Raw genomic sequence first — 23,062 nt, 5'->3', positions numbered from 1 at the left:
TAGTGATTTAATAGTGATAGTATTATGCATTATTTAATGTCGTTTATTGATTCGCATAATATTACCGCGAAATATTTTTTCTAAGAAAATAATTTAAATTCTAAATTATTGATCCAAATATATATATTTAATAAACTTTTTTGTCATTTGTTTTGATAAAAAAAATTTTATATTATTTCAATATACTTGAAGAGAGCGTCAATAAATGAAGAAAATTATTTCGTTTCGCAAGTTGCTGGTCCATATATATTTAATAAAATTTTTTTCACATTTATTTTGAAGGAAAAAAATTATTTCTTTATTTTAATATTTGAAGAGAGCGTCAATTAATGAAATGCCAACCTAATGAGAGAAGATAAAGTCATATCTCAGGTAGCAAACGTACGTCATTTTGACTTTTATGACATCAGTTTGCTACTTGACTCAGGTAGAATATAAAAAACTCATAATAACGTTTGACGTCATAATGATTTTTTCATCACTTAAAAGTTTTCTATACAAAAATGATAAAAGGAAATCATAAAGTTAAAGCTTCCTACAAGATACCCCAGTAGCAAGTATACGTCATTTTGACGTTTAACGACGTCAGTTGAGTTGTTAGGATACGCATGAACACACACACACAATAGAATAAATAAATAATTCTAAAATAAAAAAATTATTTTCCAAAATAAATTCTAAGTGACGTCATTAGGAATTTTACCTAGACGGGATTATTAAAGCTTCCTTTTTAAAAAATGACAATAATAAAGTAATTGTAAAATAATTGTAAAATGAATTCTAAGTGACGTCATCATGATATATGTCATTAGGAATTTTACCTAGACAGGATTATTAAAGCTTCCTTTCAAAAAAGTGACAATAATAATAAATAAATAAAAAATTGTAAAATATAAAAATCTATTTCCAAAACAAATTTTAAGTGACGTCATCATGATATGTCATTAGGAATTTTACCTAGACGAGATTATTAAAGCTTCCTTTCAAAAAAGTGACAATAATAATAAATAAATAAAAAATTGTAAAATATAAAAATCTATTTCCAAAATAAATTTTAAGTGACGTCATGGATTATTAAAGCCTCCTTTTAACAAACTAGCAATTAGATGGCGCGCGAATACAAACACAAAGCAAGAAGCCTTCTTGACAGAGAGCGGACAAGCCGTGCGGCAGCGCGATGAGCGCTAAACCAGGTCGTCGGCATCACTCTCGACTCCCCGATAGCGGCGCTCGCTCGCCTGTCCGCTCGCAGGAGGAGGCGCGGTGGCGCGTGTCCGGATAGCGCCAGTCTAACGTCGACCGTTAACCCTTCCGGAAGGGTGTGCGCGAGCGCTCCGTCTCGATCTACGTCGGTGTTGTTTTCGCTCACTCCGACGACGACGTTTCGCGTTACGTACTTCCTGCCACCCATCTTCATCCCCGTGTCCGGTATCCGCCTCGAACAAGAGGGGACGACGTTTTTCGGGTCCGAGAGCCAGGGAATCCTCTCTCCGTTCTCGGGGAGAGCAGTGTGTGACGTCACGTCAGTTTGACAGTTCGCCCCGTCTCTCTTCCCACGCCGGGATGAACGGAGACGCGAGGAACCAGCGAGCGAACGTCGACGAAGCCGACGCGGCCTCGCTCGGCGCCGACATCCTCAACCCCTTCGTGCATCGGCTCGAACTTGGCTCGACCTACGACAAGCTCAAGGTCAGTATCTCTCCCTCGCGACGAGAGACGGCTTCTCTTCGCCCGGGATCGATGCTCGTGCGGGCGCCGCGACGTTTTAGGGGGATGCACTGCCGCCAGGCGGGGTTCGTGTGCTTCGATCGCGATGCCGAAGTGCGCCTGAGTGCGCTGGACAACCACATCGCGGTTTTACCTTCTTGACCTATTCGTTTTTCTATTTTTTTTTGGTATCCTTGGTCTTAAAAAATTCGGAAAATTCTGGAGAACAGATTCCCGCGCGTCAAGATTTTTTTCCAGGGGGTGGGATTAGGATTACATTTTTTTCCTCATCTTTTTTGCTTCGATCGCGATGCCGAGGAAGTGCGCCTGAGTGTGCTGGACAACCACATCGCAGTTTTTACCTTCTTTCATTCGTTTTTTTTTATTTTTTTGTGGTATCCTTGATTTTAAAAAGTTCTGAAAATTCTCGAGAACACATTCGCGCGCGTTATGATTTTTTTCCAAGGAGTGGGATTATGATTAACATTTTTTTCTTATTTTTTGTTCTCTCTTGGTTCGTTTTGTTTTTTTCAATTTTTTTTATATTTAATAAATTTCAGTGTTTATTCGAAGGAGAGCAAATGACCTTTGAATTTTTTACTGATTCCAAGGATGGCAAATGCCCCCTCTTGTCTCCCCAACTTTATGAATGGTCATCGATAATAATAATAATAATTGAAATTGAAAATAATATTAGTTTACAAAAAAAAAACTTATTTTTTTACCAAAAAATCTCAAATATCGCAAAAAATAATGTTTTCGCATATTAAACTTGAATTGTTTCAGAAAATAATAAATTTCAAGAAAGAGAGATCGAATAGTTTTGATTTCGAAAACTAATTGCGGCAAGTGCGAACGTATATGTATACGTAAAGTCGAATCTAAAGAGTGCGATATATATAAAAATGTATGACACAATATTGCGGAGTTATATAAGAGTTGTATTGCAAATTTGTCGGAAATCTGGTGGCGAAATAAGAACGAGGGATAATTGTAAAAATAATTCGCGAGATAGTCGGAGGAGATATCGCGTTTACGCACACATACATACACAAAGAGGCCGGTTTTTCCGCAAGTTGGTCGTGGTTACTTTCACGCGGTGGCCAGAGTAATCGGTCAGGGTATATAGCGGGTAGCCAAGTGGCCTTTGCCAATTTCGTGCAATTAAGTATCCTTTAATTCCTTTTGCCCGACAGATAAAAGTTAAGTCATCCATTTTCCCGAGATATACCTCACGGTCGAGACCCTGACGATAAGTATGCTGGGCCTTATATATATCGTTTCCTATGTAATTTCCGCCCCACTTTTCTTTGGCACATTCTCGTACGGGGCTTCTCGGACGCGAACTCGATGTAAATGTTAGCCACGTGTGTGTGTGTGTGTGTGTAACCGCGAACAAGGTCACGTAAGCGATCAGTACGTTCACTAGTAGATGCTCGCCGATGTAGGCGAATCTGTGATTTGGAAAGTTTCTGTTATAGTATTTATTATTTTATACGATATTTATTTATTTTCATAATTTCTATTTTTTTTTATTATTTATTATTTATTTTCATTTTTTTTTAATATATAATATCACATTTATTTATTACTCGGGTATTTAATTAAATATCATATATATACCGCACGAAAAAAAATTACAAAAATACGAAAAAATTACTGATATAATAATAGTTCTTCAATAATATATTATTGGTATACCAGTAATTTTTAATATAAATATTATATATATAAATATATTATAATATATAAATATTATATTAAATAATAAATAATATTATAAATATTACTATCATATGATACTAAATATTTAATAATTGTGTGATTGTGTGTGGAACATGAGCATATTTATTCAGAGTATCAATACTAAGGCAAACATTTAGAAATTCCTCGACATTATAATTACGATTGTGTTTGATATGAAAACATGATAGAATTGTGCAGAGAATTCTTAAGATTTTTAATTATTCTCAATAATATATACTATAAATATTGCAAAATTAAAGGATCTAGAAACACATTTATCGTGATCTAGATTGCACGGCAAAAAACAATAAACAGCCTTCGGACTTGTTAAAGCCATTTCCGCAGTTCAGTTCTTGTAAACAGTAGCGAGATCAATGACTTTTCTTACGTCGTTTCATATATATATAACATATTGTACAATATATATTTTCGCATTAAAATCGTGTGGCCTACACTTTTCTAAACATTATAATACGGCGCAAGTAGCGCTCTTCCGTGGACCCGATGCTTTCTCTTGTTAAAACATCGGTGAAGTCTGAACGCGTAGAAAGCCTACATTCTAGGTGATGCGAGTGAGTTAAGAACGGGATAATTTATGTCAACGGGATCAAATTATAGAAATGGATACGTTGCATCCTAAAAGGAAAATCGACGATCGAGTCGAAAATTCAATTTTATACATATAAATTTATTATATAAATTAAATTTTTATATACATATTTTTTTATATAAATTTTATATAAAATTAATATAAAATTATATAAAATTAAATTATATATTTTATATATAATTAGTTATAATAAACACCTATAAAGCGTTCTATTTTTTAAAATCAGTCTCGATGCAATATATTACCTCTAGAATCTAAATGGTATCGAAAAGAAAGTTTCGGACAAAAATGTCGCGAGGTTTCAAGGTGGAATATTCTATTGACACAGTTTTTATTTCCGCAGGTAAAATATAAAATAAATTAATTTTTTCTTTAACGGACTAATTACATAAAGTATCATTTTTCTCCTATATATCGATTCTCTTTTTTAATCGTTCTAAATATAAAAATATTACAACAGAATTATTGAAAAGGTTAATGGTTTACGAGATGTTTTATGTCTTCATCTTCACATAGAATATTCAACATCTTATATTTTTACTTTCTATCCTAATACTTTATTTACTGCAATTTTTTCAAATTTTGAAATATACAAAGTATTCTGTGTAGTCTTTTATATATTACAAATATTTCTTTAATTTTATAATTTATTTTATACTTTATAATCTATACAGCATCTAATTTCTGTATTTGTACTTTATATTTTATGTTAATGTATGTTAATATATAACTTTCTATGCTTTTTTACATAATAGTTTTATCTTTTATTATAAGTTGAATGTATAATTTTCTATCTTTTCTGTTTTCTTTATCGAGATAACGCAGAGAGAGTTTTAAGATTCACAGTGTTACTTTTACGAAATAAATTGCAAAAGTTAGCGCATAACAAATAAATTGAGAAAGAAGTTTTTGATATCATTCATGATTTGTTCGATCGATGATTGTCATAATTTGAATCATGTCTCGTGTAATTTTTATTTGTAATATTACTTTAATACTTATACAAAATTGATCACTTTAACCTTTAAATTGTTTCCAATCTTTGACCCAGTTTTTGCTTTACATTCACTCTCGTTTACAGAAAAATTACGTCACAGTTATTACACTTGTAAACACATGTAAACTGTAACTCATATAAACTAAATTTAATTGATAAAGATACTCTTGGCACAGATATTTAACTCGCCTTCCTCTATCATTACATTTATGCCTTCGTTTCTTGAATAAGATAAGCATAACATAATATCACACTTATGTGGGCTCCAACAATATTAATTTATAACGGACTGTAGATTTCATTAATAAAGACATACTTGGCATAGATTTGTGTCTTGCTTTCGCATATCACACATTCAGTGTCTGGTTCATGCATTTGTTTTTTGAATAAGACGAAGAGAGAGAGGAGAGAGGACGAGCGGCTGATGTGTATGGCTAACGGAACAGTGCGAAACATAACGAACGGTACTCGCGTACCATCTCTTTTATGCTTTTCGTTCGTTCCTTTCTTCTCTTTTTTCTTCACGAGACGAGAAACCGAAGCCAACCGATGAGCGTCTTGTAACCTTGATCGCGTAACAACCGACGACTTGGTCCGATCCAATTACTTACTTATTTACTTACTTACCTGCGTGTCCCATTTTGATCACGCAGTCCTCTAATAGAGTGAGAAGAACCTTATTTGGTCGTCATTTAATGAATTTTCGTATATTATTTAAAATGGGGTTACTTTAGTAGAAGTCGCAAGTATGAACTAATATTTAAATAACACTTGGAACCTATGATTTGTATTTTACCTGCGTGTCCCATTTTGATCGCGCAGTCCTCTAATAGAGTGAGAAGAACCTTATTTGGTCGTCATTTAATGAATTTTTGTGTATTATTTTAAATGAGGTTACCTTAGTAGAAGTCGCAAGTATGAACTAATATTTAAATAACACTTGGAACCTATGATTTGTATTTTACCTGCGTGTCCCATTTTGATCGCGCAGTCCTCTGATAGAGTGAGAAGAACCTTATTTAGTCGTCATTTAATGAATTTTTGTGTATTATTTTAAATGGGGTTACTTTAGTAGAAGTCGCAAGTGTGAACTAATATTTAAATAACACTTGGAACCTATGATTTGTATTTTACCTGCGTGTCCCATTTTGATCGCGCAGTCCTCTGATAGAGTGAGAATTAGAATCTTATTTTGTCGCCATTTAATGAATTTCGTATATTATTTTAAATGGAGTTTCTTTAATAGAAGTCCTAAGTGTGTACTAACATTTAGATAACACTTGGAACATATGATTTGTATTTTACCTGCGTGTCCCATTTTGATCACGCAGTCCTCTAATAGAGTGAGAAGAACCTTATTTGGTCGTCATATAATGAATTTTTGTGTATTATTTTAAATGAGGTTACTTTAGTAGAAGTCGCAAGTATGAACTAATATTTAAATAACACTTGGAACCTATGATTTGTATTTTACCTGCGTGTCCCATTTTGATCGCGCAGTCCTCTAATAGAGTGAGAAGAACCTTATTTGGTCGTCATTTAATGAATTTTTGTGTATTATTTTAAATGGAGTTACTTTAGTAGAAGTCGCAAGTAGTGAACTAATATTTAAATAACACTTGGAACCTATGATTTGTATTTTACCTGCGTGTCCCATTTTGATCGCGCAGTCCTCTGATAGAGTGAGAAGAACCTTATTTGGTCGTCATTTAATGAATTTTTCTGTATTATTTAAAATGGGGTTACTTTAGTAGAAGTCGCAAGTGTGAACTAATATTTAAATAACACTTGGAACATATGGTTTGGTTCTTATCTGCGTGTGTCTCATTTTGATCACGCAGTCCTCTGATATTTTGTCCTCATTAAACAAATTTTTGTATATTATTTAAAATAGAGTTTCTTTAGTAAAAGTTCCAAGTGTGTATTAACGTTTAGATAACATTTGGAACATATATGATTTGCACCTTAGCTGCGTGTCCCATTTTGATCGCGCAGTCCTCTGATAGAGTGAGAATTAGAATCTTATTTTGTCGCCATTTAATGAATTTTGTATATTATTTTAAATGGAGTTTCTTTAATAGAAGTCCTAAGTGTGTACTAACATTTAGATAACACTTGGAACATATGATTCGCATCCGCCTTTGAACTACTTTATGACAATTTAATTTCGTAAAAGTTTTGTGTTCCATTTTTATCACACGTAGTCTTCAGATACAGCACATACGATAAGAAACGTTATGTCATCATTCAATGAATTATTAATATTCTTCTAAGTGAAATTTTTCTTTAACATACATTCTAAGAGCGTGCTAACATATAAATAACACCTATAGAACATATGATTTGCATCTATTAGACTTGTCAGATCTTATCTCTGATCCAACAGATCATGAATAATATATAACGATATATATATATATATATATATATATATATATATAAACAATCGCTTTTATTTATTTGATTTTTCAATTTTATTATTTATTTATGCATATATCAGTGATGAGAGTCAGAATGTAATATATATGTTAGATTTAAGACTTCATGTTAGACGTCAGGCGAGAAAATAACTCCAAGTAACAACTTGACATCATTAAACAGCAAAATGACGTCATTTTGACGTTTAAAGATATTAGTTTGTTACTTGAAATTTTTAGATAAAAAGATATTTATGAAACGCAACTTTAGATCCCAGATAGTAAGCATACGTCATTTTGACGTCTAATGATGTCAGTTTGCTACTTGAGATGACTTTAATACACTTTTAAAATATTCCGAAAATTAACCTTTTCCATTTATAATCAATCAATCAGCTGTAAAATAACTGTGATATAAGACCTGATAATCCGTATATAGCCTTGCACTTGCGCAGTCATTCTATATATATGTATATGACAAAGCCTGATGTTTCAATTATTTTACAGTCGTTAATTGACTGTCACAAAACAAGAAATAATTTTCAGAGTGTTTTAAATGTGTGTTAAAATCATCTAAACTTGTGTTTCAAAATATCTTTTTATCTAAAAATGGCACGAAAAAAATGTTCAGCATATTATATGCACAAATACGTCATTCTGACGTCGAATGACTCCATTAGACATCAAAATGACGTCATTTTGACGTTTAATGACGTTTGCTATTTGGGTTACTAAAAAATTGACACAGGAAATGTTGATTGTTGCAGACGATATTCCTGACAATCGCCCTCTTGCCGCTCAGGCTAGCCGTCATCACGACCCTGATGATCTTCGCGTGGCTGTTGGCTTGTCTAGGTCTGCATGGATTGTCCGAGGAAGATCTTCGCCGAGCTCCTCTCACGGGTTGGAGGCGGTATGTTTGAGCAGCAAACCGGGGTGCGATAATCTCGCACCGAGTAGAAAAAACGGCCCTCTCTCATTCCTTATATCCTTACAGGCCGAGTCTATTTCTACCTACCATGCTATTCACATTAACATTAACCCTTCGGGGTCGCTTCCTTCAGCTTTTCTCTGTGCTGGTACAGTACGTCATCTCGCTTTGCTAACAGAATTAAACTCGCACTTATTTTAGATCTTTTGGATATGCATGTATCTCACAAAAGATCCTTGGATGCTAGAACTCGGCTGTTTGCAATTTTTAAGAGACGTATTTTGATGAACGATTCTTGGTGTTGAACCAAAGATATTAAATATTTGGAGATGACATATCGAGTCAAGAGGATCAGTCTTGATTAGTCGGAGAGAAAAAAAGAGAAAGAATAACATTTAATAATATATACTTTCATACACGAGACAAGATTAGATCTTTGTCTTTGTAACAAGGTCATATTGTCTACGATTCTATTACTAAAATGTTTCTGTACACAATATAAGACATCTCTCGATTCGCGTTTCTCTTCTCTCATTGAAATAATTGACTAGTGTCTTATTTATTTGATAATAATCTCGAGGAACTAATACATTTCTTTTTATATCAACCCTCAATATTCTTCAAATTTATAAGTAAAATTGGATTATTGGAAAGATATTATTTGATGAAGAAATTATTTTGTAAATTAGCAGACAAAAAGTTACTTAGGTATAAAGGTGGTTGGTTGGCGGTAAAGTTATAACACCGCCTATTTATATTTCTTTCATAATTTAGTCATGCGTTACTGTCAAGGTCTTGCGACGCGGAGAGTCTATAAAATAACATTGTATTATAGCGAGAGAAGTTATGACACTCGTTTAGTGTAAAAAAGTATTTCTAAGATTTCTTCAACTCTAAAGACAGAACACATGATACGAAACAGCCTTGTAACTTCTTTTATTATTTATAAAGTAAACGTACTAGTTTTTGGATTTATGTAACTAGTATAGTATTACATAAACAATCATAACTTGTGTGTATTTAAATTAAAAATAACTATTTTTTTCAAATTTGCATTTAGCATACAAAATAAGCGTATATGAGAATTTCAAGAAGACACATTTTTGTTAAAGGTTTCGTAATCTCCAAGTAATTTCTAAAAATTTACGATTTCTAAATCTAACGATCTTTGTGTTGAGTTAAAGATATCAAAAATATTTATCGATCGTAACTTTTGGAAAGGTCGATTTTCCCTAAATTCCAAAGATGACTCCCGCTAATTATTTTAGACTTCCCATACAAGAGTAAAAGTAGTAGCAAGAGTTGCACCGAACTGGTGTGCATGCGCACTGCAAATTAAACTATTAAAAAAAAAAAAAACAGAGACATGCGCATCGTGATCTGCTGGATGATGCGGGCGTTATTTCTCTGCGGTGGATTTCATCATCTGAAGGTCAAGGGCCGGAAGGCGGCGACTAAGGACGCGCCGGTACTGGCTCTCGCCCCGCATTCCAGCTTCTTCGATGCACTTCCGGTTGTGTACCTCGGCGGCCCGAGCATCGTTGCCAAAGGGGAGAGTAGCCGCCTCCCTTTCTTCGGAAGTAGGTCGCCCATCATCGCTTTTTCGCCCCTTGGCGAAAAAAAATTTCACCGATAAGAGAGAGGTCCCTATATATTTTTGAAAAAAAAATTATAATTATATATATTAAAAATTAAAATTAAATTTATAATTATATAATTAAACATATATATATATATATATATATATATATAATATCCCCAGTAGCGCGCCTACGTCATTTTGACGTTTAGTGACGTCAGTTTGCTACTTGGGATATATCTTATAAATGATCTTAAAATTGAACTGATAGAATATGAATAAGTATTCATATTCTATCAGTTCAATTTTAAGATCATTTATAAGATATATCCCAAGTAGCAAACTGACGTCACTAAACTTGTCTTTTAGGTGGATGTTTTAATTAAAATTCAGACTAGCGGCCTCTCCCTTCTTGTAGAAATAAAAGATTTGTGTGTGTGAATGTGATGAGAAAATCGCAATGTTATGCTCTAATCATTCATTTTTTATTGTACATAATATTATATATACATACATATGGTGGATGGGATTCATTCTTTGGCAACTAACTAACTGTAACTGTATCTTTAATAATTATTCGATAACTTGGCTTTTTATAGATTGCGCGTTTTATTTGATTGGATCCTTTAACAAACAAATTATAAACTGCAAATTCAAATTCAGTAGAAGAGTTAAATATTATAGCACTACATGCATTCTCAATTTGTATTTATCAATTTTATTTCCAATCCTATTTAAAAAATTATATAAATCTAGAAACATATATATACCTTTCGGTAAATTAACTTTTATAGAAAATTAATTGGATACCGATATTGTATTCAGAGAGCCAAAAGGAAAGTGCAGAAACTTCGTCATGATACACGTGTGCATAAGTCGCAATTAACTTTTCACGACTGTCAAAACTTGAGTTACTAATCCGAATGCTTTCACCATCTTCTCATCTCTTTTCTTTCTATCGAACGATCGTGTATAGAAAGTGCATCGGACATACCTGAACATGACGTTTTTCTCTTTCGTAGCACCAGGAGTTGACCTGGAATATCTGTATATTAGAATTCCGCGTTCTCTTTTCACGATATACCATCAGATACACTCGAATACACTTTTGAGAAATTCAAATTTTCAACCCAGATAGCAAGCATACGTCATTTTGACGTTTAATGACGTTAGTTTGCTACTTGGGAAGTATTTTGGAGTATTTTCCACTGCATGTACCTTTGTCGGTTGAAACTCGCAGCAAATTAGTGCCATGGATATGTTTCGTGGGCCGACTTACTTACCAAGCCGGTGGAATGAAAATCGTGGTCCGAGGAAAACAGGCTTCCAGATCGGAAGCGCCGATTCTGGTCCTCGCGCCGCACTCGACCTTCATCGACGGCGGCATCGTTTACGTCACCGGATTTCCCTCCATCATCGTCAGGCGAGAATCGGGATTAAACCCATTTATAGGAAGTAGGTGCTACACTTTGGTTTTTTCTTTTATTCCTTTTTATATTAATCATTCAGGTAGCGAATGTACGGCATTTTGACGTCTAACGATGTCATTAGACGTCATTAAACGTCAAAATGATGTCACTTTGCTACTTGGGCATTTATTCCCCGCTATATATATTCTTTTATTATTTATTTTTGCAAATATGTTTTTGTTTCAAAACTTACTTAGAATTCGAGCCAAGCAAAAATAATGACGTCAGTTTAGGAGAAAGTCTTGAGCTCTGAGAGTCTCATTATGTTGTTCTTCGCGTGAGGTCATCTTAAAGGGCAACAATTTCAGGCATTATTGCTAGTCAAATGGGAAAGTTGGCTGTAACAACTTTGTAAGAGCGCATAAGAAAAAAAAATTATTGTGGGCGATTTATGGATAACAATGACATTTCAACAATCATTTACATCGTACACCGACATTGCGATGTTGCACTTTCTTAAAGTCAGCCGAATATTAATTTCTTTTTCCACAACATGGAAAATGTGTAATAGGAGACATTAATATCTTTGAAAAATTCGAATTAGTGAATCCCATTTACCATTTTGTGCGACGAAATTATATTTTAAGAGCAAATGTACACTCTTTTGCAAGAAATGTTGCTACAGTTAATATTGCGATTTCAATGAGACAATAATAATCAACAAGCTTATCATGTGCAAAATAATTTGTCGCTGTGTAAAAATGTCGCAATTAATTTCCGGTCCTTTCAAATAACAAAAATCATGATCAATTCGTTCGCAAGCAGGGCTTTTCTTGCTCCGTTTAGAGAAATTCATTACTCGCGCAACTAGGCTACAATAATAATAATAATTGATTCAATTACATTTGACTTAGTCACGCAAAATCCTAATTATAATTATGACAGCTGCCATTTGACAAAATCGATTACATCTTTCGATATTTGACGAACACAGAACTCATCAACTATACGCAGCCAGTCTACGTATGGAGGGAAGATCCAAATTCTCGTCAGAATACTATAAAGGAAATCATTGAGAGGACCACTTCCAAGGAGGATTGGCCACAGGTAAAGTATTAATAATTTATATATTGTATTGTACTATCGTAAAGTTTTGCGTAGAGAGAGGTCGTAGAGATTTCTTCTGAATAATTCATGGACGAGAGGTGCACGCAAGCTAGCAATCAAGGTAGCGTAAATCGCTACCTTCGCCTTCGTCTTCTCGGTGCAATTGACCGATCCTCTCTTCCTCAGGTTATGATATTTCCCGAGGGAACCTGCACAAACCGGTCATGCCTGATTACCTTCAAATCGGGCGCCTTCTATCCCGGGGTACCAGTGCAACCAGTGTGCATCAGATATCCTAACAAATTGGACACGGTCACGTGGACGTGGGAAGGTCCTGGAGCGTAAGTATATCCTTCTTCTTCATTCTTATATTTCTATTTTATTTTTATTGGTTTCTTTCTTTTACGGTCTGGTTGGAGTCTCTTCACCTGTTGCGCGTTGCAGATTGAAATTGCTGTGGTTGACGTTAACGCAGTTAAACAGCAGTTGCGAGATCGAGTTCCTGCCGGTCTACAATCCGAGCGAAGCGGAGAAACTGGATCCCAAACTCTACGCGAACAATGTGCGACGTCTTATGGCAGAGTGAGTTCTCGTGCGTCTAATGAGCGAGAGAGGTTTCCCGAAGATGTCTGGGTCTTTGAAAAGATTATTGTTTGACTTTTTGTAGAGCGTTGAAGATTCCCGTTTCGGATTACACTTACGATGACTGCCGGATTATTCGAAAGGCCCATCAATTGCATCTACCTCACGCATCTAGTATCGTAAAAACCCATAAACTTCGATACAAATTGGGGTAAATGACGAATAATATAAACACATATATATTGGATATATTATATAATTAATTAAGAAATTATTTATTAATGAGATTAATTTTTAGTCTTTATTTTTATTATTAATTATAATTAATGATATCTTATAAAAATTAATATAAGTTTAATACAAATTTTAATATCTGTCACAGTTTAGTGGCATCAAAGACGGAAGAAGAGCTCGTTCAGAAGAAGACAAATAATTTCGGCGAGGTGAATCTGCAAGAATTTGCGCAGATTCTTAGACTAGACGAAAGGGATCCAACCACTCAGCAACTGTTTCGTATTCATGACAGGGTTCGTACATACATTAAAAAAGTATGTTTAAAAACATTTATTCAAGAGAATTTATATTTTATTCTTGCAGCTCGGGCAGGGGAAGATTGATCTTGAGGAATACATCTTCACTGTGCTGGCAACGGCGAACGCATCCTCGGAACTAGACAAGGTCGAAATTGCGTTCGATGTGAGTGCGCACGGTTATATATATACATGGCATACAAACTTTTATTTTTAACGCAATCACATTGTGTCATAGGTATGCGGCTCGAAGATGACGATGTGTTTGACCCAGTCGGAACTCAGGAAAGCCTTGAGGTTATCGTTACGGATGCCAGCGGAGGAGTCCAACAGGATTTTTCAGCAGGCCAGAAAGCAAAACGTTCACACAGTGAGCTTCGGTAAATATTTTTTTCAATAAATAAAGAAATATTTAAATATTTATATATATTATAAATATATATTATAAATATATTTTAAATAAATAAAAAAAATATTTAAATATTTTTTGTGTAAATTTGTTTTAAATAAATAAAAAATTTTTTTGTAATAAATAAATATGTCTCGCGAGATGAAAATTGACTGATTGATCGATCGATTTCTTGCAGAGGACGTGCTGATACAATTATCGACCCGGACAGAGTATTCGCACTTGTTCATCTCGAATAACGAAAGTTCGAAGAAGGCCATTTGAAAGTGTCTTTTGGAGCCCGATGTTCCCTCCGAGGATCATCGAGGCGGACCTTTTCACAATCCCATCTGCTCCACTCCCGTATGAGAAACAACGTAAATTTAAGATACTTCGACGATTCTAAAGTAAAGCTGTATTGTCGTCTACGGAAGTCGATTTAGACAGTTTTAGCGTCTTTCCTATAATCCTGTAAATTAGAGGAAGTAAAAGAAGTTAGTAATAGGGAGAGATTTAGAGTTCTAAGATTCGAGAATTCTAAATAATTTTAAAGATTTGATAATTCAGGAATATTTATTTTAAAAAAGTCCTAGAGAATCCGAGGATGTGAAAATCCAAAGATGTGATCCTAAATTTCGAAGATTGCAAGATTTAAGGATTTTACGATCTAGAGACCGAAGATACCAAATCTTAAGGATCGTTGAGAATTTAAAAGTCTAAGAATCTGAGAAAACAAAACCATCTTATTATTCATATATATATATATATTGGAAGATTAAGATTTGAATTCTCAAAGTCTTAGTATATAAAAATTCGAGGATCTTATATTATTTCGAAATTAGGATCTAAGGAAATCCGAACAAAGAAAGGTTTCAGCAGAATCTTCTTGCTGCAATAGTACACGTTATTAATTAAAACGATCCGGTTACGGAAGCTTCTTCCTAGCTTGAAAAGGTTTCGAGTGCGTTTATGACGTAGGCTGCGAATGTGCATTTAACTAAGAAACAAGGAAGGAGATGGAGTAATTTATTTTTCGGCCCGGTGGGTTCTGTGTAGCGATGATGTTTGATACAGACATGCACACACGAACATATACATATATACATATATGCTAAGTTATGTACATATTTATTGCATACCGTTGTAAAGTGGCACTTGTATATGTAGGCAAACAATACACACATACATAATATATACCACATATATAACACAGACACAGCCGTGTGTGGTGGGTGAGATTGTGCGAATCGATCGTGAATAACTGTCTATATGTATGCGCACGCAAGTGCATTTCATGTGTGTACGTATGTACATGTATATGTATATAGAAAGAAAGGAGAGACACGTGTGGGTGTGTATGTACACCCGCTTTGTAATATCTGTATATGAACGAAATAATGGCCAAAGTGTGTTTAAGAGCGCGCATATTGTTAGTGGTCATTTTGAGTTGAAGATATGTTGAGTTATAGAATGTTTTATTATAAACCAATATGTTGAAAATAACAGTATTTATTGAACAGAAAAAATTTCTTTTAGTCTTTTTTACTGCGTTCGAAACATTACCAAAGTATATATATATATATATATATTTATATTTTATATGATTTAGAAATAACATTTATTTTGTTACACAGATGAATATTATGCGATCAACAATATATATTTTTTTCATGTAATTTCGCAACTTTAATAATCTTTCTAATGAAAGTCAGAGACAATCTAGTATGCATATACAGACTAACTGACAGTGGATAATATAGGTTTTCAAACATGTGTGGATTGAAAGCAAAGATCCTCGACGACGCTTTAAAGCAGAGATGGCGTCAGATGTTTATTGTAACTCTTAGAGACTCTCTAACAGTTCTGATAGAAATTGAATTTCAAATGATGATGAACTTGTCATTGACCTTGTTATTTCGAAAAAACACTTAATTATTTATTTTGTACAAAAACTAAGACAAGGATTTTATACACGTTATTTTCATATTACAATTCTAACTTTTTGAGGATCAGTTTTACCATCTCCGATTAACTTCATTGGTTGATTAAATATAAAAATTGCCAGCTTAAAATTGATCAATTTTATCTACATTTATATTGTTAAATTAATCGATCGATTGAAAGATAAATCGGAGATGGTGAAGAAAATACAAAATGATATGCAGCTCCTAATTAAACAAAAATGTTTATTTTTATTGTACAACATTGATTTTTCTCTTATTAGAGGATCTCTGGTAACTTTGACCTAAAATACTTGGGAATATATCGAAACGCGAGAACTTGAAGATGACTTGGAAATTCCTGAAATTCGCATTTAATTCCAAAGAGACGTCCTCTGACTCGATCATCATCGCGACTCCATTTTCTCGGCTGGCGAAATAAAACGCGAGCAAACATGCATTTCCACAACGTCGATGCTTTATTCTCTCATCTTGATAATCTGAATAATATACTCCAATAATAATAAGAGGACATTACAATCGCGTGACTTCGGAGTTATTGATAGCCCGTAGTTTCCCGTCGGAATGACTAGACCGTCGATGTCTGACTTGCGCGTGGTTCGGCGGGACATAACCCGCGTCCTCTGCGCGTTTGTGCTTGTCCAGCTGGATGAATCGCGAGCCGGGTCCTCCGCCGCTGTCCAGACACTCGCAGCTCAAGCTGGCCTGATCGAGGTCGCCCTGGTAAGGCCCAGGGCGCGATCAGCAGGCTCTCCGTCGACTTGGTCGGCTGGAAGTGCCGACTGGTGACCGTCGAACTCGTGGCGGTCGAGTAGACGGTACTTCCGCTGGCGCCGCTGGACTTCCGCTGCACGATGCCGATCGGCGTCTTCGATCTGCCGCCACCGCTGTTGTGCGAGCCCTTACCGGGACGTTCCGCGCTGTGGGTCTTGATTGTCACGGTGTCCAGGTAACCGTAGCCGAAGCCGTAGCCGCCGAAGGCTTTGGTGGTCAGATTGTCCCAGGACTTGGGCTTGGCGTATTGAAGGCACGGCGGTGGTCTCTGGTGGACGCTCGGGTCCCAGTAGAGAGTGTCGGTGCTGAGACTGGTGGAGCAGGAAGCGACGCTCTCGGCCGTCGTCGAGACGTCGCTACTGGTGATGGAGTGAAGACTGTGGCCGGAAGTGCGAGGGCAATTGTGAGCGTTAGGCTGCTGCTGTTGCTGGTCTCGTTGTCCTTGAACGTTGTGATGATGCTGGATGTTGGCCTGTTGTTGCTGTTGCTGCTGCTGCTGCTGTTGCTGATGAAGAGCCTGCTCGTTGCGGGCGCGTCGTTGCTTCTCGCGACGTCGACGACTAGGTACGCAATTCGGATCGCAACAAGGACTGGCGAGATCGTAAGCATCCAGACTGCCGCTGTCGGACTGTTCCCGACGACGATTTGCGCTGGAGATGCAAGCGACGCAGAGGTTGTTTTGAGGAACCGAGTGCAACGATGGCCCTTCGCCGGATGATGCTTGCTGGCAGGACTGCTTATGGGATTTGCTCTTCGCGGGTGTACCCGTTAAACCGTTCGCCTGATGGTAACTGTGACGCGAAGAGCTCACAGCCATCGCGGATTCGCTCGACATCTTGGACAAAAAGTGGTGGTGATCGCTGCGAGAACGAGGAGGTCCGACTTTTACGAGGCAAGCGGCGCTGCGTGGGATGAGATAGGGTCGTCCGTCCGCGAACTGGAAGATGTATTTGCGTTTCGAGATGTTGTTTCAGAGATGTAAAAGTTGAGAGACAAATCATCATTACAAAAAAGTTCACTCCCCAATAGAGCAGAAAAGTCAAAATGATGCTAATTTGACGTCATTTCGATCAAAATTGGACTCCAATTATTTTGACTTTTTGTTCTATTTAGCCTATTAATGTTGGTTCTTTATTTTTTCTTTTAATTTATAGTACTCAAAAAAGTAGTTACCACATTGTAGAGTAGAAGGTGTTCGGTGGAGGTTGCTGGCCGGCAGCACTGGATGGTGGAAGAATTGAAGCTGGAAGAGGGTGACGGCTGATTAGGATTAGTGCCGGCGATGTTGTTAGGGGTTCTTTTGCGCGCTGGCAGTGAATGGGTCTTCCATCGACCCATTAGAATAGACCGTTCTCTCTCGCAGAGTCTCTCCAACTCGCCCAGGCGAGACTGAAGGGCACGTTGTAATTCGATGTAACGCATGTGTAATTCCACCTGAAATTTCACGTATATTCTCAGTTGATTAATTGCTATTGAAGCAAACAAATGGAAAAAGTATAAATTGCGTTGATTAAAGTTTCAAGATTTTGGAAATGTCATCAAACCAGGTAAAAGAATGTAAAACTCCTAATGACATCAAGATAATATAAAATCTAAATTTTAAAACAATTATCTTATATTAGGAAGCTTTATAAATTTATGATTCCTTTTGTCACCTTTAAATCATTTTTTAATCCTTTTGTCCAGATAATTTTTAAGCGATAATTTTAAGATAATAATAAAACTATGATAATGTTATTATGAGTTTTATGTTTTATCTTCTTACCTTTCTTACGCAGTCTTCGAAGGACACGACCATTCGCATTCTGGTATCACAGTTCTTAATAAAGTTCACGAGGGTCTTGTGATCGGCCCTATCCATCTCGTGACCGTTTATAGACAATATTACGTCGCCCTCTCGCATACCAGCTTTAAATGCTGGTCCATCGTATTCCACGTAATCCACGTATGTAACCATCTCTATCTCCTGCTCCCTCTTGTAATGTATTCCGTAGCTCTATAAGATCAGGGATTAAGTTACTAATAATTAAAGCAGCCAAGACACGTAAAACATATGTTTATAACTTGTTTATTTCGGTCTTTAAGTTTTGCGGGTTTTAATCGAGTGAATAATAAATAGTGTCGCCTTAGAAGGATGAAGATATATCACATACTCATTACGCGATGCTGTAATTCATACAAAGTGCTCGTCTCACCTGTAACGTGAAACCGTACGTGCCATTCTTCTTCTCAACGATAATCGTCCGTCGACGTCTGTCCTCATCAGCGCGTGCGGCTCTATCGGACTTGGTTCTTTCAAGGACAGCCTGAGGAAATAAAAAAGAAACACTTATCGCCGGATCGTAACGCTAAGATTGGGTTTGCTTTACGCGACGGTACAATAATATTGTGTCCGATAAAGCAAACAAAAAGGAAGAAGATAATCTGTTTTACGCGATCTCTGAGATAAAGGAAATACGGCGGAGCGGAAAATTTTGTAGATAACAATTTAAGAAAAATCAGAAATCATGAACGGTCGCGTGATGCCGATGATGACGATTCCTCCATTTTTCCTCGCGGTTCAACACAACGAACCGATTTAAGAGCTAGTTCTAACTTCTTGGTGAATTTTACCCGACAACTATCCCATTTTTGTCTCCTTTCAGACGAGTCTGAAGAAGTCGAAACCACCGGCGATTAAGATGAAAATAATAATTACACATTCGACGACGCCGCTCCATTCCTCCTCGTCGCTGTTGTCGACACCGGTTGTCGCCCGCCTCTGGCCGCCGGTGCTGTTCGTATTCTGCGGCGAGCTGTTCATGTTGGATCCCGTGGAGGATGTCCAGGTGACCGGTTGCGCTGCCGTCGCCGAGGTGCACCTCGTCAACGCCTCGGCCAGGTGTTTCTTCCTTCCCTCGGAGGTCGGCCAGGGGTTAACGCGCGTCCCCCGACGCCGCACGACGCCGCGTCGGCCACGTCTCTCTGTTCACGACTGTCTCCCGACTGTTGTCTATCGCGCAGACGCGACAATATCGGCCTAGCACCCCACGACCAAGATAGACAGAGGGTTGGCGGGACCGAGCGGGGTGGCAACCCGGTGTCGTCGACCCGGAGAGGGCTCTCCCTTCCTGGTCGCATCCCCCTGGCGTCACGACGTCGCTTCTTCCCCCCTTGCAACGACGTCGGACAGGAATAAACGGAGATCTAAATACGCAGGAGCGCGCTGATGCTGACGAAGAATGGTCGGGACGACGATGATGTTGCAGGATCGATAGCAATTCGCGCTCGAACGCGTCTTTGAACTTGTTTCGAACACTTTCATTTCAAGCGTCTGACGTTTGTCCGGACGCAGCTGAGAGTCCGTTTCTCCTTGACGACGCAGCCACACTTACTCACTGATTTTCTTGCTTCTTTTATCTTACTGATGCTGGCGAAGAATGATTGAGACGACGATAATGCTGTAGGATCGAAAACCATTTGCTTGAACGCGTCTTTGAACTTCTTTGGAACACTTTTCCCTTTTATTTTGACGACGCAGCCACACTTCCTGACAGTTTTCCTGCTTCTTCTATCTCGCTGATGCTGGCAAAGAGTGATCAGGACGACGATGATGCTGTAGGATCGAAGGTGATTCGCTTGAACGTGTCTTTGAACTTGTTGAACATTTTCTCCTTTTATTTCAAGCGTCTGACGTCTGTCCGAACACAGCTGCATGTTCGTTCCTCCTAGACGACGCAGCCACACTTCCTGATGAATTTTCCTGCTTCTTTTATCTCGCTGATGTTGACGAAGAATGATCGGGACGACGATAATGCTGCAGGATCAAAGACAATTTGCTTGAACGCGTCTTTGAACTTTTTTCGAACACTTTCTCCTTTCATTTTGACGACGTAGCCACACTTCCTGACAGTTTTCCTGCTTTTTCTATATCTCTGATGTTGACGAAGAGTGATCGGGACGACGATAATGCTGCAGAATCGAATGCAATTCGCGCTCGAACGCGTCTTTGAACTTGTTTCGAACTCTTTCATTTCAAGCGTCTGACGTTTGTCCGGACGCAGCTGAGACTCCGTTTCTCCTTGACGACGCAGCCACACTTACTCACGGTTTTCTTGCTCCTTTTATCTTACTGATGCTGGCGAAGAATGATTGAGACGACGATAATGCTGTAGGATCGAAAACCATTTGCTTGAACGCGTCTTTGAACTTCTCTGGAACACTTTTCTCTTTTATTTTGACGACGCAGCCACACTTCCTGACAGTTTTCCTGCTCCTTCTATCTCGCTGATACTGGCAAAGAGTGATCAGGACGACGATGATGCTGTAGGATCGAAGGTGATTCGCTTGAACGTGTCTTTGAACTTGTTGAACATTTTCTCCTTTTATTTTAAGCGTCTGACGTCTGTCCGAACACAGCTGCATGTTCGTTCCTCCTAGACGACGCAGCCACACTTCCTGATGAATTTTCCTGCTTCTTTTATCTCGCTGATGTTAACGAAGAATGATCGGGACGACGATAATGCTGTAGGATCGAAAACCATTTGCTTGAACGCGTCTTTGAACTTCTTTCGAACACTTTTCCCTTTTATTTTGACGACGTAGCCACACTTCCTGACAGTTTTCCTGCTTTTTCTATATCTCTAATGTTGACGAAGAGTGATCGGGACGACGATGATGCTGCAGAATCGAATGCAATTCGCGCTCGAACGCGTCTTTGAACTTGTTTCGAACACTTTCATTTCAAGCGTCTGACGTCTGTCCGAACACAGCTGCATGTCCGTTCCTCCTGGACGACGCAGCCACACTTCCTGATGAATTTTCCTGCTTCTTTTATCTCGCTGATGTTGACGAAGAATGATCGGGACGACGATAATGCTGCAGGATCGAAGACAATTTGCTTGAACGCGTCTTTGAACTTCTTTCGAACACTTTCCCTTTTTATTTTGACGACATAGTCACACTTCCTGACGGGTTTCCTGCTTTTTCTATATCTCTGATGTTGACGAAGAAGTGATCGGGACGACGATGATGCTGCAGAATCGAATGCAATTCGCTCTTGAACATGTCTTTGAACTGTTTCGAACACTTTCATTTCCACCGTCTGACGTTTGTCCGAACATAGCTGCAGGTCCGTTCCTTCTTGACGATGACGCAGCCACACTTTCTGACGGTTTCCCTGCTCTTTCTCTCTTGGGAACAACATGGTGCACACTTGTCTTCGTCAATGTCCTTCGGTTTCCTTCGCCGACGTTCGTCGGGACAGTAGATTTTCGCAGCTTCCCCGCTGCCATCGCCAGTCTTTTTCGGGTACTTCCATTGTTCTCTGTCCGTAGCAGGAAGTGATCCTCTTGCATTGAAAGACAGGGCTGTCTTCGGCGCCCTTGAAGAGATAAGGTTCCTTATCCTGAGGGATTTGGAATTGCGTAACGATCTTCCTGCCGAAGCACGAGGCGCGGATGAAAACCGTGACCTTGCCTACGCATTGTCCTGTCGCCGTGGTAATCTTGAAGGTGTCCTTAAGGATTCTGCAGCCGCTGCCGTTCTGGAAGTTCCGTTGGCTCACCAGCGAGTTTATCAGATCGCGAATCTGAATCTGATGAGTGCCTATATGTCGAAAAATATATCTTTATAATTATAAGGGTGTGATAGATCCTGATGACAGGATCAAAGAATCGAATAATGTTGCAAAATCAAAAGACCGATTAACATCACGTCTGGCAAGACTCCTGGGGGCAGTTCCTTGTAAACAGACATTGTTACGGGAAAATTGCAAAGTTGTTTCTGCAAAACGACGTTTGCCAGGGCGAACAGGCAGGACTTGCCCTTTTTGAAGACTTGCGGGTCCATCTTCGATGCAGGCGCAAGCTTCCGTTGGCGATTCTTGATAAATATTCAGAGGCGGCAGATCTAATATCTACGATGATTATTATTGTAAGATCAAGTTGATATAATTTGGGGGTGATTTAAATACACTTTTACTTGAAACGAGATGCAGGTTCTGCTGGGCAAGATTTCTTCGTGTATCGCTTTTATTGCGGGAATGTTGACTTTGTCCACTAAAAACTCTAGCAAAAATAGCTGTTCTCCTTTTATTGCATTTTCCATTTTATATATATTTAAAACAAAAAATATATAAATAATATTAATAAATAATTAATAAAAAATATATAATTTAAAGAAGATATCGAGGTTAAATGTCTTGTCACATTTGTCAATTTTGTCAATCTTTTTATTTTATCTTTACTTTTTTTATCTCTAGTGAAACAAAAATTAATAATTTTATCATTGATCACTTTCTATATTTTTATTTTATATTTGTTTCTTGCTTATATTATACTTTAA

The 23,062-nt window shown here is 37.5% G+C and overlaps 3 protein-coding genes across 4 annotated transcripts; 1 reads left to right on the top strand and 2 right to left on the bottom strand.

Annotated features, from left to right (window-relative positions):
- The first annotated feature begins 1,152 nt into the window (after positions 1 to 1,152).
- LPCAT (lysophosphatidylcholine acyltransferase) lies at positions 1,153 to 15,894 on the top strand. Of its 2 annotated transcripts, XM_029321562.2 has the most exons (11): positions 1,153 to 1,689; positions 8,245 to 8,390; positions 9,771 to 9,988; positions 12,391 to 12,503; positions 12,690 to 12,844; positions 12,948 to 13,085; positions 13,171 to 13,296; positions 13,468 to 13,612; positions 13,683 to 13,781; positions 13,854 to 13,995; positions 14,203 to 15,894. In XM_029321562.2, exons 1-11 carry the CDS (start codon positions 1,564 to 1,566, stop codon positions 14,286 to 14,288), a joined length of 1,494 nt encoding a protein of 497 aa, XP_029177395.1. In that variant the 5' UTR covers positions 1,153 to 1,563; the 3' UTR covers positions 14,289 to 15,894. The 2 variants fall into 2 exon arrangements, with proteins under 2 accessions (XP_029177395.1, XP_029177403.2); XM_029321570.2 differs by lacking the exons at positions 1,153 to 1,689; positions 8,245 to 8,390; positions 9,771 to 9,988 and adding an exon at positions 10,329 to 11,442.
- Positions 15,895 to 16,163: 269 nt separating this feature from the next.
- LOC114945377 (uncharacterized) lies at positions 16,164 to 19,824 on the bottom strand. The gene is given in 6 exon segments (XM_029321596.2): positions 16,164 to 16,699; positions 16,701 to 17,675; positions 17,912 to 18,172; positions 18,504 to 18,734; positions 18,934 to 19,044; positions 19,437 to 19,824. Coding segments are annotated over 6 exon segments (1,905 nt in total). The 5' UTR covers positions 19,542 to 19,824; the 3' UTR covers positions 16,164 to 16,477.
- Positions 19,825 to 20,747: 923 nt separating this feature from the next.
- LOC114945360 (microtubule-associated protein 10) lies at positions 20,748 to 22,825 on the bottom strand. The gene is given in 6 exon segments (XM_085485424.1): positions 20,748 to 20,838; positions 21,882 to 22,054; positions 22,056 to 22,324; positions 22,420 to 22,573; positions 22,575 to 22,634; positions 22,700 to 22,825. Coding segments are annotated over 6 exon segments (873 nt in total).
- Positions 22,826 to 23,062: the final 237 nt, after the last annotated feature.

The sequence above is a fragment of the Nylanderia fulva genome, unplaced genomic scaffold (assembly GCF_048542155.1).
Source record: "Nylanderia fulva isolate GAGA-0341 unplaced genomic scaffold, ASM4854215v1 Scaffold37, whole genome shotgun sequence".
Classification (NCBI taxonomy): domain Eukaryota; kingdom Metazoa; phylum Arthropoda; class Insecta; order Hymenoptera; family Formicidae; genus Nylanderia; species Nylanderia fulva.
The sequence above is the reverse complement of the archived record's forward strand: the minus strand, read 5'-3'. Positions and strand labels throughout refer to the sequence as shown.